Raw genomic sequence first — 14,510 nt, 5'->3', positions numbered from 1 at the left:
TCTCTTGAATGACTGATTCAATGACTCAGATAGTTGCGTTCACACCATGTCGTAATTACAGTAACTATGAAATTTCAACTTATAAAAAGCGTTCACATACTCATAAAAATCGTAATAACTTGTAAGCTGGCAATTTTTTGAGAGCTCCTACTTGTACCACCTGACCGCTTCAGACTAATTTAGGCATTGATAGTTTTGCCATATAAACGCATAATTCTGTCACCAAGAACATCACAATTACGGTAATTACGGCATGGCATGAACTCAGCATCACTCACGATTACTCTTGCTGAACATTCCTAATTGTAAAGCTTGTCTGATTGAACAACAGTAACCAAAGAGGGGGCGGAGCTTCAACTGAGATTGAATTGAGAATTTTAATTGCCTTTCTGTCTCTGTGTTGGTACGTGGCTTGTATTCTCTGGATTCATTTAGCAAACGCCCTGATGAAAACAGTGAGTGTTTCTAATGCCAAGGACACAGTGAGGAGCATTAACACCGGAATAATAATTGAGCTCAAAGGTTTGAGTACGAGGTTTGAATGCTGGACTAAACTGACTCAAACTCCAAACTGGAGCCGGGAGATTTACCTGCCACTATAATTGACTATGCTTGAGGATTCGCCTGTCCCTGCGAGGACGTGTCGTCCTGTCAATGTTTTCACAAAATTGCTCTGAATCGCTCAAGTTTTTGAGTGCTTTTGTTTCTTAAATATTCGCCCTTGGGAGTTATTAAAATTTCGAGGTTGTCTCGAATTAGATGCTGTTTGATTTAGCATTTCATTTGAAGAAGGGAACAAAAGCAGAAGCTCCATACCTAAGAAATATTTCATCATTGTTCTCATAATCCTCAAATATTTACAAGCCTGAAAATGCAATAACATTCAAGGTGATACACATGCATCAATTGATGAAGAAATTAAATCTATCTATGGAAAACTTTGAACATTTTAAAATGAAAACATTTCAAAACAGAGAATATTTTAAAAGCAAGTGTCATTTGCATACAAGTAGCTTTGATGCCTTTCTAATCTAATACTAGTTTCAGACTTTTTAAAGCAGAGTTATATATATATATATATATATATATATATATATATATATATATATATATATATAGTTAGCTACATTAACATTGGTTTAAAGCTTTTTTTGTAGCTTGATTGCTGTAAATTGCAGACCAAATCATTAAATCCACTTAAAATATTTACAATTATTTCTTAAACTCAACGTCCCCCGACAGATCCGAACGTGTTCAGAAATGTGAATCATTTTAGCACGCACCATAAGGCTAAACTTGTCACAGCTTAAACCGCCTTAAAAATAGACCCAATTTGTGGTCCCGTTTTAGACACGGCGCAATGATAATAGGCGTCCACACTTCAGATGAAAAAGGACAACAGATGTCAGTGTCAGAGATTTGATGGTGCTTTTTCACTGAACCCATGACAAACCGCATTTCGTCTCCCTTCAAACGCTTTTGTTTTCATTTCAATCCTCTCAGATTTGGCCTCTTGTCAGAATTCGGCCCTTGTATTTTTATTCATGACTCTCTATACTTTGCATCTCAGTGCCAGAGAATTGCCACTAGATGCAAATTTGACACCATGCATGCTTGAAAGAGAAATAAATATTGGACACATGCTTTTGTTGATATTGTTGGCTTGTATGTTGGTTACAATTTTAATGAAATGTATAATGAATCAAATGTTAAAGGGATAATTTACCCCAAAATGAAAATTTTCCCATGATTTACTCACCCTCAAGACATCCTAGGTTGTATATGAATATCTTATCTCAGATGAATCAGAGTTGTATTTAAATCCAAGCTTTATAATGGGAGTGAATGGGGGCCGAGATTTTGAAGCCCAAAACAGTGCATCCATCCATCATAAAAGTAATCCATACGACTCCAGGGGGTTAATAAAGGCCTTCTGAAGCGAAGCGATGCGTTTTTGTAAAAAAAAAAAAAAAAAAAAAAAAAAAAATTCTCGTTTTAGACTTCTAATTTGTGACTGGTGTTTTGTTTTGCTTCCACATTCGTCATGCATCATGCGTCGGGTCAGAGGTTACTCTTCCGTCGTAACTCGATGTGTATGGCCGTTTGCCGGAAGCTAATTTTATAGTTTAATATGCTTTAAATATGGATATTTTTCTTGCAAAAACCCATCGCTTCACTTCAGAAGGCCTTTATTAACCCCCTGGATTACTTTTATGATGGATGGATGCACTTTTTTGGGCTTCAAAATCTCATCCCCCATTCACTCCCATTAAAAAGCATGGAAGAGCCAGGATATTTTAAAATATATCTCCAATAGTGTTCATCTGAAAGAAGATAGTCATATACACCGATGGCTTGAGGGGGGAGTAAATCATGGGATAATTTTCGTTTTTGGGTGAACTATCCCTTTAATAATTCCGTGCGAAAAACACATGCATCATCCACGCACAAACATAAATGCTTTTCCAAAACGGACTGAGCTGCCTTACTGTCCATCTCTTACATATGCTTTGATATGTCAGTCTCATTCAGAACCTTAAAATACTGCCTATGTAGGCACTACTAGGCAGCTCACTAGGTTTTGAAGCAGAGTCAAAAAAATAGTCCATGTATACAGTGTGAATGAATCTTTTATTTCATTTTCTCTACATCATGCGTTTACAATGTGATGTACCATTGGTCCTCCTCCAGTTGTACGTCTTCACTTTTTTGAGCAGAAGTCAGTTTCATGTATACCAAGCCAAAACATGGTACACAAAGATGAAGAAATTACTTAAAAAAAAAAAAGAAAAAAAGAATAAACATAACTAACATAGGAAGAAATACTCTCCTCTAATTTTTTTCCAAGAAAAGCCCTTTCACACGATTCACGTTCGATTCCCCAATGCATAAAACTCGATGCGGCGAAACATCAATCTATAGTGCTACACCGTGTCCTGAGCAGGTGCAATACATTTCCTGTATTGAAAAAAGTAATTTTTGTGGCCTCAATGAATGCAAAAATGCTTTGCAATCAAAATTATTTGATGTTTAATGCTTGATTTTGGACCAATGAGATTTTACTTTAGCTCTGGGGCAAACTGGTGTTTGATTAAGACAAAACCTCACATTTACATGGTAAAGATGGTTGACCTGGTTAGGACACAGTGTTGCTTGTGGCGCCACATTGCGGTCGTCCAACTTAACATGCTTAACTTGTCACTGACCTTTCGAAAGAACAGACAATTGCATGTAATGTGAAAATCAAAAAAAAATTGAAGAGAGACTAATGTGCATATCTGCATCTGGAACGTCATCTAGAAAGAAAAAGACGAAATGACATCCAGAGAGAAATTTATAGCAGTCTTTGAGTTATTTCTCCAATGCATCTAAGCAATTGCCAGGACTTCCTGTTCTATTATCATTATTTATTTTGCCACTTAGCAACCTTGCAAAATCGCCCTTCGGCGATGCAATCTGCAACGCTTTTCATGTGGAGGCCAAAGCATCGCACGACAGGACAGAGGTGACACGAATCGTGTGAAAGGGCCCTAAGAAAACATCACGCATCAGTGCCACTCTGAAACACTTGCTAACACTTGCTAATTAGTTTTCCCCATATCTTTGTGCAGTAAAGACATATCCCGTTTGAGGGCAAGTAGATTCGAGTTAGGCGAGACCGAACGAAACGTTTCAAAGCAAAGTTATCGGTAGCTGGAAGAATGAGAGACTTATAGACGAGTATTTCAGGCACTTAGAAAATCTCTCCCCCGTGTCCTTGGCTACAGCGTGCTTCACTGTGGAGTCTGCATTGAGAAACGTCTTTCTTTCCCAGCACAATACAGCGTGTAGAACAACCGCAGTTAGACAAGGCAAAAGACTAGATAAGTACATTCAAAACACGATTCTTTAAAGGGATTTCAGGTACCTTCCTACGCAAACGACAAGCTCATTATCTACAGTGAAGTCGGGTTAGCGTTCTCCTAATGTTCTTCTAAGGTTCTCCTAATGTTTCCGATGAACCAATGTTGAAGCCACGATCAAACGTCATTGTTATAACGGCACCAACCTTGGAATTTAATTACCGTTTAAAATGTTTAGTTAAAAGAGAACTCCACTGGATACACAACAAAGAAGTTACTTACAATAAAGAAACACTCATTTCACTCACAAAACTACCGTAGTATTTCCGATTTGTGGAGATGGTACTAATATATTCCGATTGGCAATTCTTTTTCCCAGTGATCAATGCTTTACATTTGGTTCCCCAATCTTGAATGTACAGGGTTGCATCCATCATAATACCATTAAACTATGGAATTAACAACTTTTGGATATGATAATCATGGAAATACCACAGTATCCTTGGATCAAGTGAATGCAATGATATATGAAAGCCATCTGAAATTTACTATACCACGGTTTCATAAGGGCCCTGATTTCCTCCAGTTCCCAACGTCCTGTTTTCCATTTCCTCTTATTTCCCGCTGTCTTTCTCTCCTCTAGCTCTCCCCGGGGCTTTGCTTCGCTGGACTCGCCAGTCAGCCGTAAGAATGAGGCCAGTAACAGAGTGACAGCTGTAATTTTCTGCTCACGACCGGCCCAAATTACTGTACACACACAATAACGAGTGCCGGCGGCCGTACCGCCACAGCGCCAGGGGAAGCCGACGTCCCTATACACTTCCTGGACGTCGAAAGTTTGGTTTCAGGGATGGAATCTAACGTTTATGAAAACACACTGGCCATCTCGTAGATTACACGATGACTAACACGGGCCTCTTTTACGCACAGTGAGTTACGACATCGACAAAGAGTCTCACAAGTAACGTTACCGACAAAAGACTCAACGGAGGTATCGACTACGTTCCTCGACTACTTTTCCGAGAATCACGTGACAAGCACCACACCAGCACTGCTGTGCTCTACGACTCAACGATTTAATGTGGACGAGTTTTAACGCAACGAACAAAACGGAAACCTAAAAATGCACAGGATCACAATATCAGTTTCAGAACGTTGGAAGAAATGTCCCGCGTCAAGCCCGAGGTTCGCTAATAAAGGGTACGCCACGCCGTTTTTAAAGGTTTTAAAATGACTCGTGATTGTAGCTAATGTGCACATTTGACTTATCATTTGTCTTACAAAACTTGGTAGCATCAAAACATCGTAGGGTTTTTACAAATCAACATTTGCACCTGAGATTTGAGTTCTCAAAATACCTGTACTGATCGTTATCGCCTCTTAATGATTGACGATCTGCTCCAACTGACTAGTTAAAATAGAAAATTACTCGTGTCAATGTGCCTGAAGACAAGTTCTCGCTCTAAAGGTGGGACTGGACCACATTTAAAGGACAACTTTACGATTGTTTTAATGCCACCTAGACGTTGCTCTCTCTCGTAAGGACACAGAGTTGGAAGTCATTACAAATTGTTCTAAATACATACTCAGAAACAGGAAAGCACATTGGAAAAAGAGAAGACAGGTGTAGTACGCTAGACGACATTTACGATTCGCGTCTAAATAATCAACGTCCTGGTTTGAGGGCCGTTCACACGAAGAACGATAACTATATTAGCGTGCACACCAACGCTCGATAACACACACTGCAGTTTTGTCGTGTTAAATGCTCAAGGCCTTTAAAGTCACATGGATTCTCATTCTCATTTATCCTTCATCAACTGGGGAAAAAATGTTCTGAAAGTGATTCCAACGATAACTTTGTGTCACTTCACCAGGGCTTGACATTAACTTTATTGCTCACCAGCCACTGTGGCTAGAGGATTTCCAAAGATAGCCATTTTCATTGGCCACAATTTTGTTGTCAATACCATGGGTAAAAACTGCCATATAGATATTTTTAAAATGATCTTATCATTTGGCAGCAGGTATATTAGGCTGCTGTCACTTTAAGATCTGAAGCATTGATCCATTATACTTTTACACGTTTTCTTTCTCAACTGTTTATGTCAACTTAAAATATAACAGATTGTGTTTACATGAATCCACGCCAAGACTGGCATTTTGACATTGTTTTGTGTGTATTTGACTGTTTAAGCGTAATAAGCAGCGAAAAAAAAACCCTCAATTTAGTTCTGAGAGTTGGCTTTATGTGCGCACACTTCTATCTAGCGTAAAATTGTGCGCAATATGCGCAATCCCACGCTGAAATTCAAGCCCTGTAACACCAGCAATATTAATCCGGTTTGTGTTTCAGAAAGCAAGAAAGCGCAGCTGGTATTGTGTATCTATTCTGCGGAAAATGATAACAGATATTTCAATATCGATACGTTTAAAAAAAAAATCTATATTTTTGGCAACACTACATAGCATTTAGTTTATTATTTCAAACTACAATTAAAAAAATGTATATAGTATAGGGATGCACGATATATTGGCCACAATATCGGTATCGGCTGATATATGTTCATTTTTAATGTTATCGTTATCGGCTGGATAAGAAAGTTTGGCCAGTATATTAAAGCCAATAAATAATGGATTATTTCCTTCAGCTGAGACACTTCAGATGTGCACTGTTCGCAATGATGGTTCTGAATAGCTTGAAATTTAATTGAAATCACTTCAAAACATGTACAACGCAAGTCTGTCATTATGAGAACATTATAATTGTGTTTTGGGACATGGCTTTTAATGGTGAGACTTTTGTTTTTGTAATCAGGCTCTCAAATTATATAAAAATTTGTATTTAGATGTATCGGCCAATATATATATCGGTTATCGGCTTTCAAATATAAAGAATTATCGGTTATCTGCCAAAATGTTCTTATCGGTGCATCCCTAATATATTAGCCTAAATATAAAATTCAGCCCGCCAAAGCGGCTAGTAGGAGTGACCGTGTTGCAGGCCGCTGCTGAAATCCACCTGCATCTGGCGGGTTGGCTTGCGTTAATGTCAAGCCCTGCACTTTATTATTTTCACTGAATTAGAAAGATTATTAAAGCTTTATCGTCCTTGGTGTGAACGGGCCTTTAGTCTCTGGGATCACGCAATCTTTGCGACGTCACACGACCGTGCTGATGTCCTCCGGTTCGTCCGGCTTCTTGGGCTTGCTGGGAAGCGATTTTAGGTACTCCAGGTGTCGTCTCGCGTCTTCCTGGTTCTGCCGTACATAGTACACAACGTAAGAGATAACCATTGCGAACCAGCCAAACATGGTCACCAACATGGCGTAGTCGGTGGTCCGCTTGGCCAGGTTGCACAAGTCCGCGTCCACGGCCAGGAACGGCTGGCCCTCCTGGTCTCTCAGCTCTGAACTACGGCACAGCACGCGCGTGGCGGCCTCGTGGTTGTGCGCCATGCCGCCCAGCGCCTGCTGTAGGGCGCAGTCGCAATGCCAAGGGTTGTTGTCCACCATCACACGTGCCTTCAACCGCGCGAACGCGTCCTTGTGCACGCTAGTAATGCGGTTGTGGGACAAGTCCAGCACTTCGAGAGAGCCCTCCAAACCGACAAACGCCCCCTCGCCGAGGGTTTCCACCGCATTGTGGGATAGGTTGAGCCTCCGAAGCATCCTCAAGCCGTGAAATATGCGATCGGGCACCAGAGATATGTGGTTCCTGTCCAGTTGCAGCAGCTGGGTCTCCGGTGGGACGTCGGGCGGGATCTCCTTCAAGCGTGACAGACTACAGGTGACGTTGAGGCCGTGCGGAGGGCTTTCGGAGCGCTGGCAGGTGCAACCCTTGGGACAGGTGCTGGCAGACGGAAAGCACAGGACCATGAGCACCAGGCTCTGCAGCAGCAGACACATGGGGATGGAGCGCGAAAGCCACAGGTCCAACGGCGTCATGCTGACAGGCAGTCAACATACTCGACGCCAGGGCCGTTCACGGGAGCCCCATAGCGGGACCGCGTCGTCACCAAGATCCGTGGGTCTCGTCAACTCTCATCGTCTGTTTGAGCCTGCGGAGGGAGAAGACACGGTGAAGTCGACCAGCTTATTTATGGGTCGCAATGACACCTTCCTCCATCACTCGAAAACACATACAGACCCTCTCTATTTGAGAGGCCTGTCAGAAACCTGACATCAGTGTAACACTAAGTGATATGTGGCTAACTAAAGACTGCGATGTTCGCGGATTAATCTGTTGATATCTGACCATTCTTAGATTATCAGTTAGCAGAAGTGGTATTTTGTTCATTTAACTGTTCCAAAATCTAAAATTCAGTCTCTTCTGCTTACCAAGGATGCATTAATTTGATTAAAAATACAGTAAAAACAGTAATATTCTGAAATGTTATTACAATTTAAAATAATTGGTTTCTATTTTGATATGTAATTTATTTCTGTGATGGCAAAGTTGCATTTTTAGCAGCAATTACTCCAGTCTTCAGTGTCACATGATCATTAAAAAAAAAATCAACATTTGTGTGTACATATACTGTGTGTGTATATATATATTTATATACACACACACACACACACACACACACACACACACACACAAACACACAGCATCAACATTATATTTGCCACCTTGCTTTATAAATATCGGGCATTGAAAAACCCTTTATTGTTTGATTCTAGTATTTACAGTAAATTTTTAATTAAATTGATGTTATTTAATGTAAAATTAGCCAAATATATATGCAGGCAGAATGAATACAATGGGTCTATAACAGAGCATTCACAATTATTTGTGCATAAAACTTGTGAGTGAATGTTTGCACACAGAAAGCACTAAAAACACTTTGTACATTATACTTAAAAGTGAAAACTACATGCATGCAAAATAAGATTTAGACCGTTTTCTAGTTGCATTTAGTGTAAACTTATCTGTTCAATTAATTGCTGTCACTCTAATGTTGTTGTGCCTGATAAATACTGCTCTGATTGTACAAATAAATTAGCATTTGCTACTAGTAATATATAAAAGACATTTCCCTCCTTAAAAAGCTTCAGTGCAGTTAGCTATGGGATAATACAGCAAATCAGTCATTATCACCAACTATCAAACCCTACTGATCACCCTGTCAGGGTTTATTTATTAAACAAAATATTTTACTGCTCAATAGAAAAATTAGTGATCAACTCTAATTCCAGACAGGTTGACTACAGTTTAACTAATTAAAGTAAGTAGTTTGGCAAACTAGTTTCAAAGCAGTTTTACCAAACACTGCATGAAGAAGCACACAGTTAGGGTCACCTGACTAACATACAGTAAACCGTTCAGGCGGGGGGAGCTATAATTAACACACATTAACACGGAGCACATGCTGCTCGCGTGCATACAGTACGTGACGCCATTCCTGGATTGATGTAAACAACTGAAGTGGAAAGTGAGAGATAAAAGCGGTTGGACGTCTGTGTCACCTGACCACATTTCTGAGTGTGCTGCATTTAGCACCGGACTAAATTAGCTGAGCAAACACACGCTCATTTACAGAGGCATGCACATCTGGACCTTTTGTATGTAAATAATAATAAAGAAATGTAAATAAGTATCCCAGGAGTCCTGATGTGACGGGCTCAGTAGTGTACAGTGTGTGTGTTTCCGGAGGCTCTTGAGAGCCAGTGTGAACTGACCGAATGAAGCCCAGGCCCCTGTCCGGCTGATGTAATGTGTGCGAACGCCTGCCACATGGGATCTATGATGTCAGATTTCAGCCGTTCTAATGCAAACTATTACAACTGACGGGTCATTACAGAAAAAGATGTGTCATTCATATACTGCCGACAACAAACTACCATTGTAGTAGATGTTTTCTAGATTAATGCAAATACAAATACATGATATTATTGCATGGCTCTCTGGAATGATTCTGATTGGTCAATCGTGGAATTCAGAAGTCAAATATTTCTGAAAAATGACTGTTGCCCATGGCAACAATGTATAAATGACTGCTCATACAGGAAACTGCATGATTCAATAAAGCTGTGCTTGTGTATTTAGTAGTAAGCCAATAATATAATATAATATAATATAATATAATATAATATAATATAATATAATATAATATATTATATTATATTATATTATATTATTTATTCACTGTCACGTGATCATTTCCATTTTCTTTATTATCTCTTTTGTCAGATTGTTTGAGAGGGTTGGAAGGGGCGAGTAGCGCCCAACTCTCTGTTGACCGTATTGCATTGGTTTAATCATGCTTTAGTAAAATCTAAATCAAGTTAAGATCGTCAGTCTTCCTTTGTTGAAAATGTTCAGCAAAGGAATGTTTTCCAGAGAGAAAATGAATAATCAAATGTAAATCACTGTATAAATTAAATATATATTAATCCTTATTAAAGTTTCAAAAGTTATTCAGTCAAGAGCAGTGAGTGATTTTTTCTCTGTCCTTTGTTGTTTAATTAACATTAAAACAAAGACAGCAGCAGGTTTATTAGGCTGCCGTCACTTTAAGAGCTGCACGGATCAAATATACTGTTACGCGTATTTTATTTCTGTTTAGGTTCTGGAATAAAGAAATCAATTTTAAAAATCGTAAAAGAATAATCGCGATAGTTAGGTGTAGAGCTGCATGATTCTGAATAGGGATGTAATGATACATCTGGAACCGGTTGAAAATCGATTAAAACGTGGTGATTCAAGTCGGTTGAGATGCTAAATGAATCGCGATACATTTTAGGGCGGGGGTTGATATAAATGTATATCTAAGGAGAGCTGACTGGGTTCAGAAAAGTTTAGATGGTATTTTCTTTTCATCTTACTCCTGTACAATGCATTTTAAAGTAGTTTTAGCGCACAGCGCTGCTTTGTTTACCGCAGTAACCATGGAAGCACTGTATTGAAGCCCTGTTCCATAAGCGCCACCTGCTGTCAAGACAGTGAATTTGCGTTTTCATGCAGCCCATCTGCTGTTATGAAGTTTTATGTAGCATAATTTCACAAAGCTAAAGTCTGAACATTCTGTTTTTGCTTCAAATGTTAAAAAGTATACAATCTAATTTAAATAAAAAACTGTTCATGCTGCTTGTATGCAGCATCTTTGTTGGGATTGTAATTAAAATGCAGTGGTTGCCTCTAATTTTAAACGGCTACAGATAGTTCAGCCTGTAATAGAGCAAATAAACATCTTGTTCATGTACTCATATGAAGAGGTTTCTTTTATTTGTATTATTTATTTATTTATTTGATTTAGGATCTGTTTTAATATTTCAATTTAGTTGTGTTATAAAGATATTTCACAAAGAAATATGCAACATTTTGTCGGAGAAATAATAAAAATCACTTCCTCATTTAAATCTCATTTTGTTAAAAAAATTAGTGAGAAAATCGAATCGTGAAACCAGTATCGTGAATTGTATCGAATCGTGAGTTGAGTGAATCGTTACATCCCCAATTCTGAATAATATGAGAATCACGATTTTTTGGTTTTAAATAGAGATCATGATTCTTCCATGATTCTGAATATACTACTAAACAAAATACGACAAGAGGTTCTGACAAAATATTAATTGCTGGACTAAAAACATTTTATTAATATGAATTAATTATTTAAAAAAATGGTTTTGAATAAATTCTTTAATAAATACTTGTTTCATTATTGGATTAATCAATGTTTTTAATGAATCTTTTGAATGAACGATTCAATGACAAATAAATTTTTAACAGTAACTTGTCGCCACCTAGTGGCGTAAGATGTAATTGATACAACCGTTATTTGAAGCACCAAGTTAGTTTCAAAAGATGGTTTGCTTATTTTGATCACTATCGTAGACATCAGTGTTTATATATATAAATATTTATAATATATTTGGAAGAACGTCAGTAACCAAACAGATCTCACAACCCACTGACTACCATAAAACTTACATCTCCATCTCCACTATGGTAGGGCAAGATCGGTTTGGTTACTGACATTCTTCCAAATATATTCCTTTGTGTTCAGCAGAACAAAGAAATTCATACAGATTTGGAACAACTTGAGGGTGAGTAAATGATGACAGAATTTTCATTTTTGGGTGAACTATCCCTTTAATAAACACGGCAAATTGTCATTAATAAAATAAAATCGTGTGGGTGTTTGAATCGAGATTGTGATCTTTTTACGATTAATCATGCAGCTCTAGGTAGGTGAATCGATTTTTTCCCTAGTCCTACTTTTTACTACTAAATATGATTATATTAAAATTTAAAATCTATTAAAATATAACATTAAAAATTACAAATGACATATCTTAATAAATGTATTATTATATTATATTATTAAATAGAATTTAATATATATATACATTTGCAATTAGGTAAGCTACAGCACACCAATTATTCGATTTTACCATAGTATTGTAAATTTTTTCGTTAGGAAAGGGGCGGGGTTTGAACTGACGAAATGATTGGAGAAGTCCTGCATACATCACCAGAGAGAGGACTGTCATTTCACAATATGATCCAGTTATGACATTTAAATAAAGGTATGAGATAAAAAAAAAAAAGAAACATGCATTGATCAATCATTCACCATAAGATCAATAACAAGCATTTAGAAAATCGATAGAGTAACATTTCATTTCATGCTGACTTTAAACATTTAAAACTTCCATTCTCTTAAAACATGCAATTTTCTTCTAAGGATGTTTAGATGTTTAACTACTCGGTTAAGTAGAATTATATTTTTGCTAAATTATTGATGCTGTTGGCATTACAAGAATGAGTACAGACAGACACTGCTCAACATGAACGAAGGAGCCATAATTAGACTGACATCAGGTTTTAATATTAAAACACACTGATCCAGATTATCAGGCAGAGCTTGGCTCTGGGTCACGGCGGCTCTAAGAAAGCCAAACAGATCGTGAAGCTTTTACTATCATTACCATTGTCATCATCATAACACATTAAAGTTCATAATGTGAAGATTATGGGGCTGGGGAAAGAAATCCTAATAGCTTTTATGCACTTGCGATCATTCATTTATTTAATATGGCTTTGAATATGTGCAAAAATGATGTTTGGGTATCACGGCTTATATTTTATACTGAACTACTCAACTTCTGAAGCATTTTATGCAGGCAAACATGCATTTTACTTCTCACTGGATCTGACAGAAGCAATAAAAGAAGGAGATCTTGGAGCACAAATAGCAAAAGGGTCAAATATGTTGTTTAAGAGCATCATAACGGACAGATATTGCTCAGAACAAATAGCAGATCTGAATCTGGCTTTAAAGGCGTCTCATGTCAAATGTGATAATAATCCAATCAGATATGAGCAGCAGCAGCAGAGCTTTGATCCAATGCATTATCCCTGAATTAATCCTAGTGGCTCTGGCATGAAATCTGACCCTTCCGGTGTGATCAAAGGGAACATCACCTTCTTCTAGCAATTTCACAACCAGACAGCATCCAAAGCACTCAAAGGCAGGTCTAAATCAGAAAGCTAAGTGCTGAAAATAACTTTTCTCGACTTGCAAAGCAGTGAAGAGTGATCTAACAGATTACAGCCGAGGGTCTCCTCCACACCCTAGTGAATGTGAAGCATGATTGCATTCAATAAACATGATTATTAGTTCCATTATGAGAGAGGAATCAATAAGTTGTTCATGCCTGGCTGGCTTAAATAAATCAGACGTGCCAGTTGCAATGCACTGCAATCAATGGTCTGTCAATTGCTATTCAAAAGGTGCATATCATTTGAAGCGGCTGCAATAATTCACTCACAAACAAACACCAGCTGACGCATGTACAATTCGCTTATTTTATCCCCACTAGAAGCATGTTCAGCGTGCAGTTCTCAGCATGCAAAATGCATATGTGACACAGATGAATGCATGTCAGTCTCTATCATGTGTGTTTATGTGTGGCTGAGCAACAGGCGACATGCGTTTGTCTCTTACCTGCGACAGAAACACTCATCGATCGCCGCATCCGTGACTCTCACATCCTCGGGGAATCATTCAGACATATGATGTGACTCTCTCGGTTGTTATTTCATGTGAGCTCGCACATATTTGGAGATTGTTGTCTGATGTTAGTGGCAAGAGCCACGGGAGTAACTGGGAGGGGTTCGATTGCTCCGTAGTGGCGTTCGATTCGCGAACGAATGGTTCTTTTGAGCCTATTCTTTTTTAGTGATTCAGTCGAGCCGATTCGCAGAGCGTAACTGTGCTGTGGTGGGAACAAAATCGATAATATTGTAATAATATTGGGAACAATGCTTCAACCTGAACCCTTATAATAATAATCAAGATTATCTAAATCCTAAACCATGCTTTGGACCAGAAGTGAAACACCTGTTTGCACAGGTTTAAGATGGATTTATGAATCACCAGTTTAAGAAGGATTTTCCATTGTTGTTGTTCATGTTTTGACACAATGACACATTATGTACCCTAGTGACCAAAAAGTCATCGCTAAATGACAAGAAACATAATATGTAGCCGACAAAATGCGCTTCTAGTGATCAAAACAATCTGAGAATGGCGGTTCATTGAAACGAGCCATCTGAACGAACCGATTCGATAAAATGAATCATACTTCCCAATGCTACTGGATTCTCTCTCGGTAGCGCGCGCTTGTATGTGTGCGTGCGTGTGCCTCCAGCCCTCTT

At 38.4% G+C, this 14,510-nt stretch overlaps 1 protein-coding gene across 1 annotated transcript; it reads right to left on the bottom strand.

The window, feature by feature from the left end:
* Nucleotides 1-2,612: 2,612 nt before the first annotated feature.
* lrrc3b (leucine rich repeat containing 3B) lies at nt 2,613-14,185 on the bottom strand. The gene is made up of 2 exons (XM_048203139.1): nt 13,798-14,185; nt 2,613-7,902 (listed from the first exon to the last, which is right to left on the bottom strand). Exon 2 carries the CDS (start codon nt 7,787-7,789, stop codon nt 7,004-7,006), a length of 786 nt encoding a protein of 261 aa, XP_048059096.1. The 5' UTR covers nt 7,790-7,902; nt 13,798-14,185; the 3' UTR covers nt 2,613-7,003.
* Nucleotides 14,186-14,510: the final 325 nt, after the last annotated feature.

Source organism: Megalobrama amblycephala, linkage group LG9 (assembly GCF_018812025.1).
Source record: "Megalobrama amblycephala isolate DHTTF-2021 linkage group LG9, ASM1881202v1, whole genome shotgun sequence".
In the NCBI taxonomy this organism is placed as follows: Eukaryota; Metazoa; Chordata; class Actinopteri; order Cypriniformes; family Xenocyprididae; genus Megalobrama; species Megalobrama amblycephala.
Note: the sequence above shows the minus strand (reverse complement) of the source record. Positions and strands in the feature narration are given on the sequence as shown.

Excerpts from the sequence above, each read along its gene's own strand:
- lrrc3b (XM_048203139.1), bottom strand. The coding sequence starts at position 7,789 with ATGACGCCGTTGGACCTGTGGCTTTCGCGCTCCATCCCCATGTGTCTG.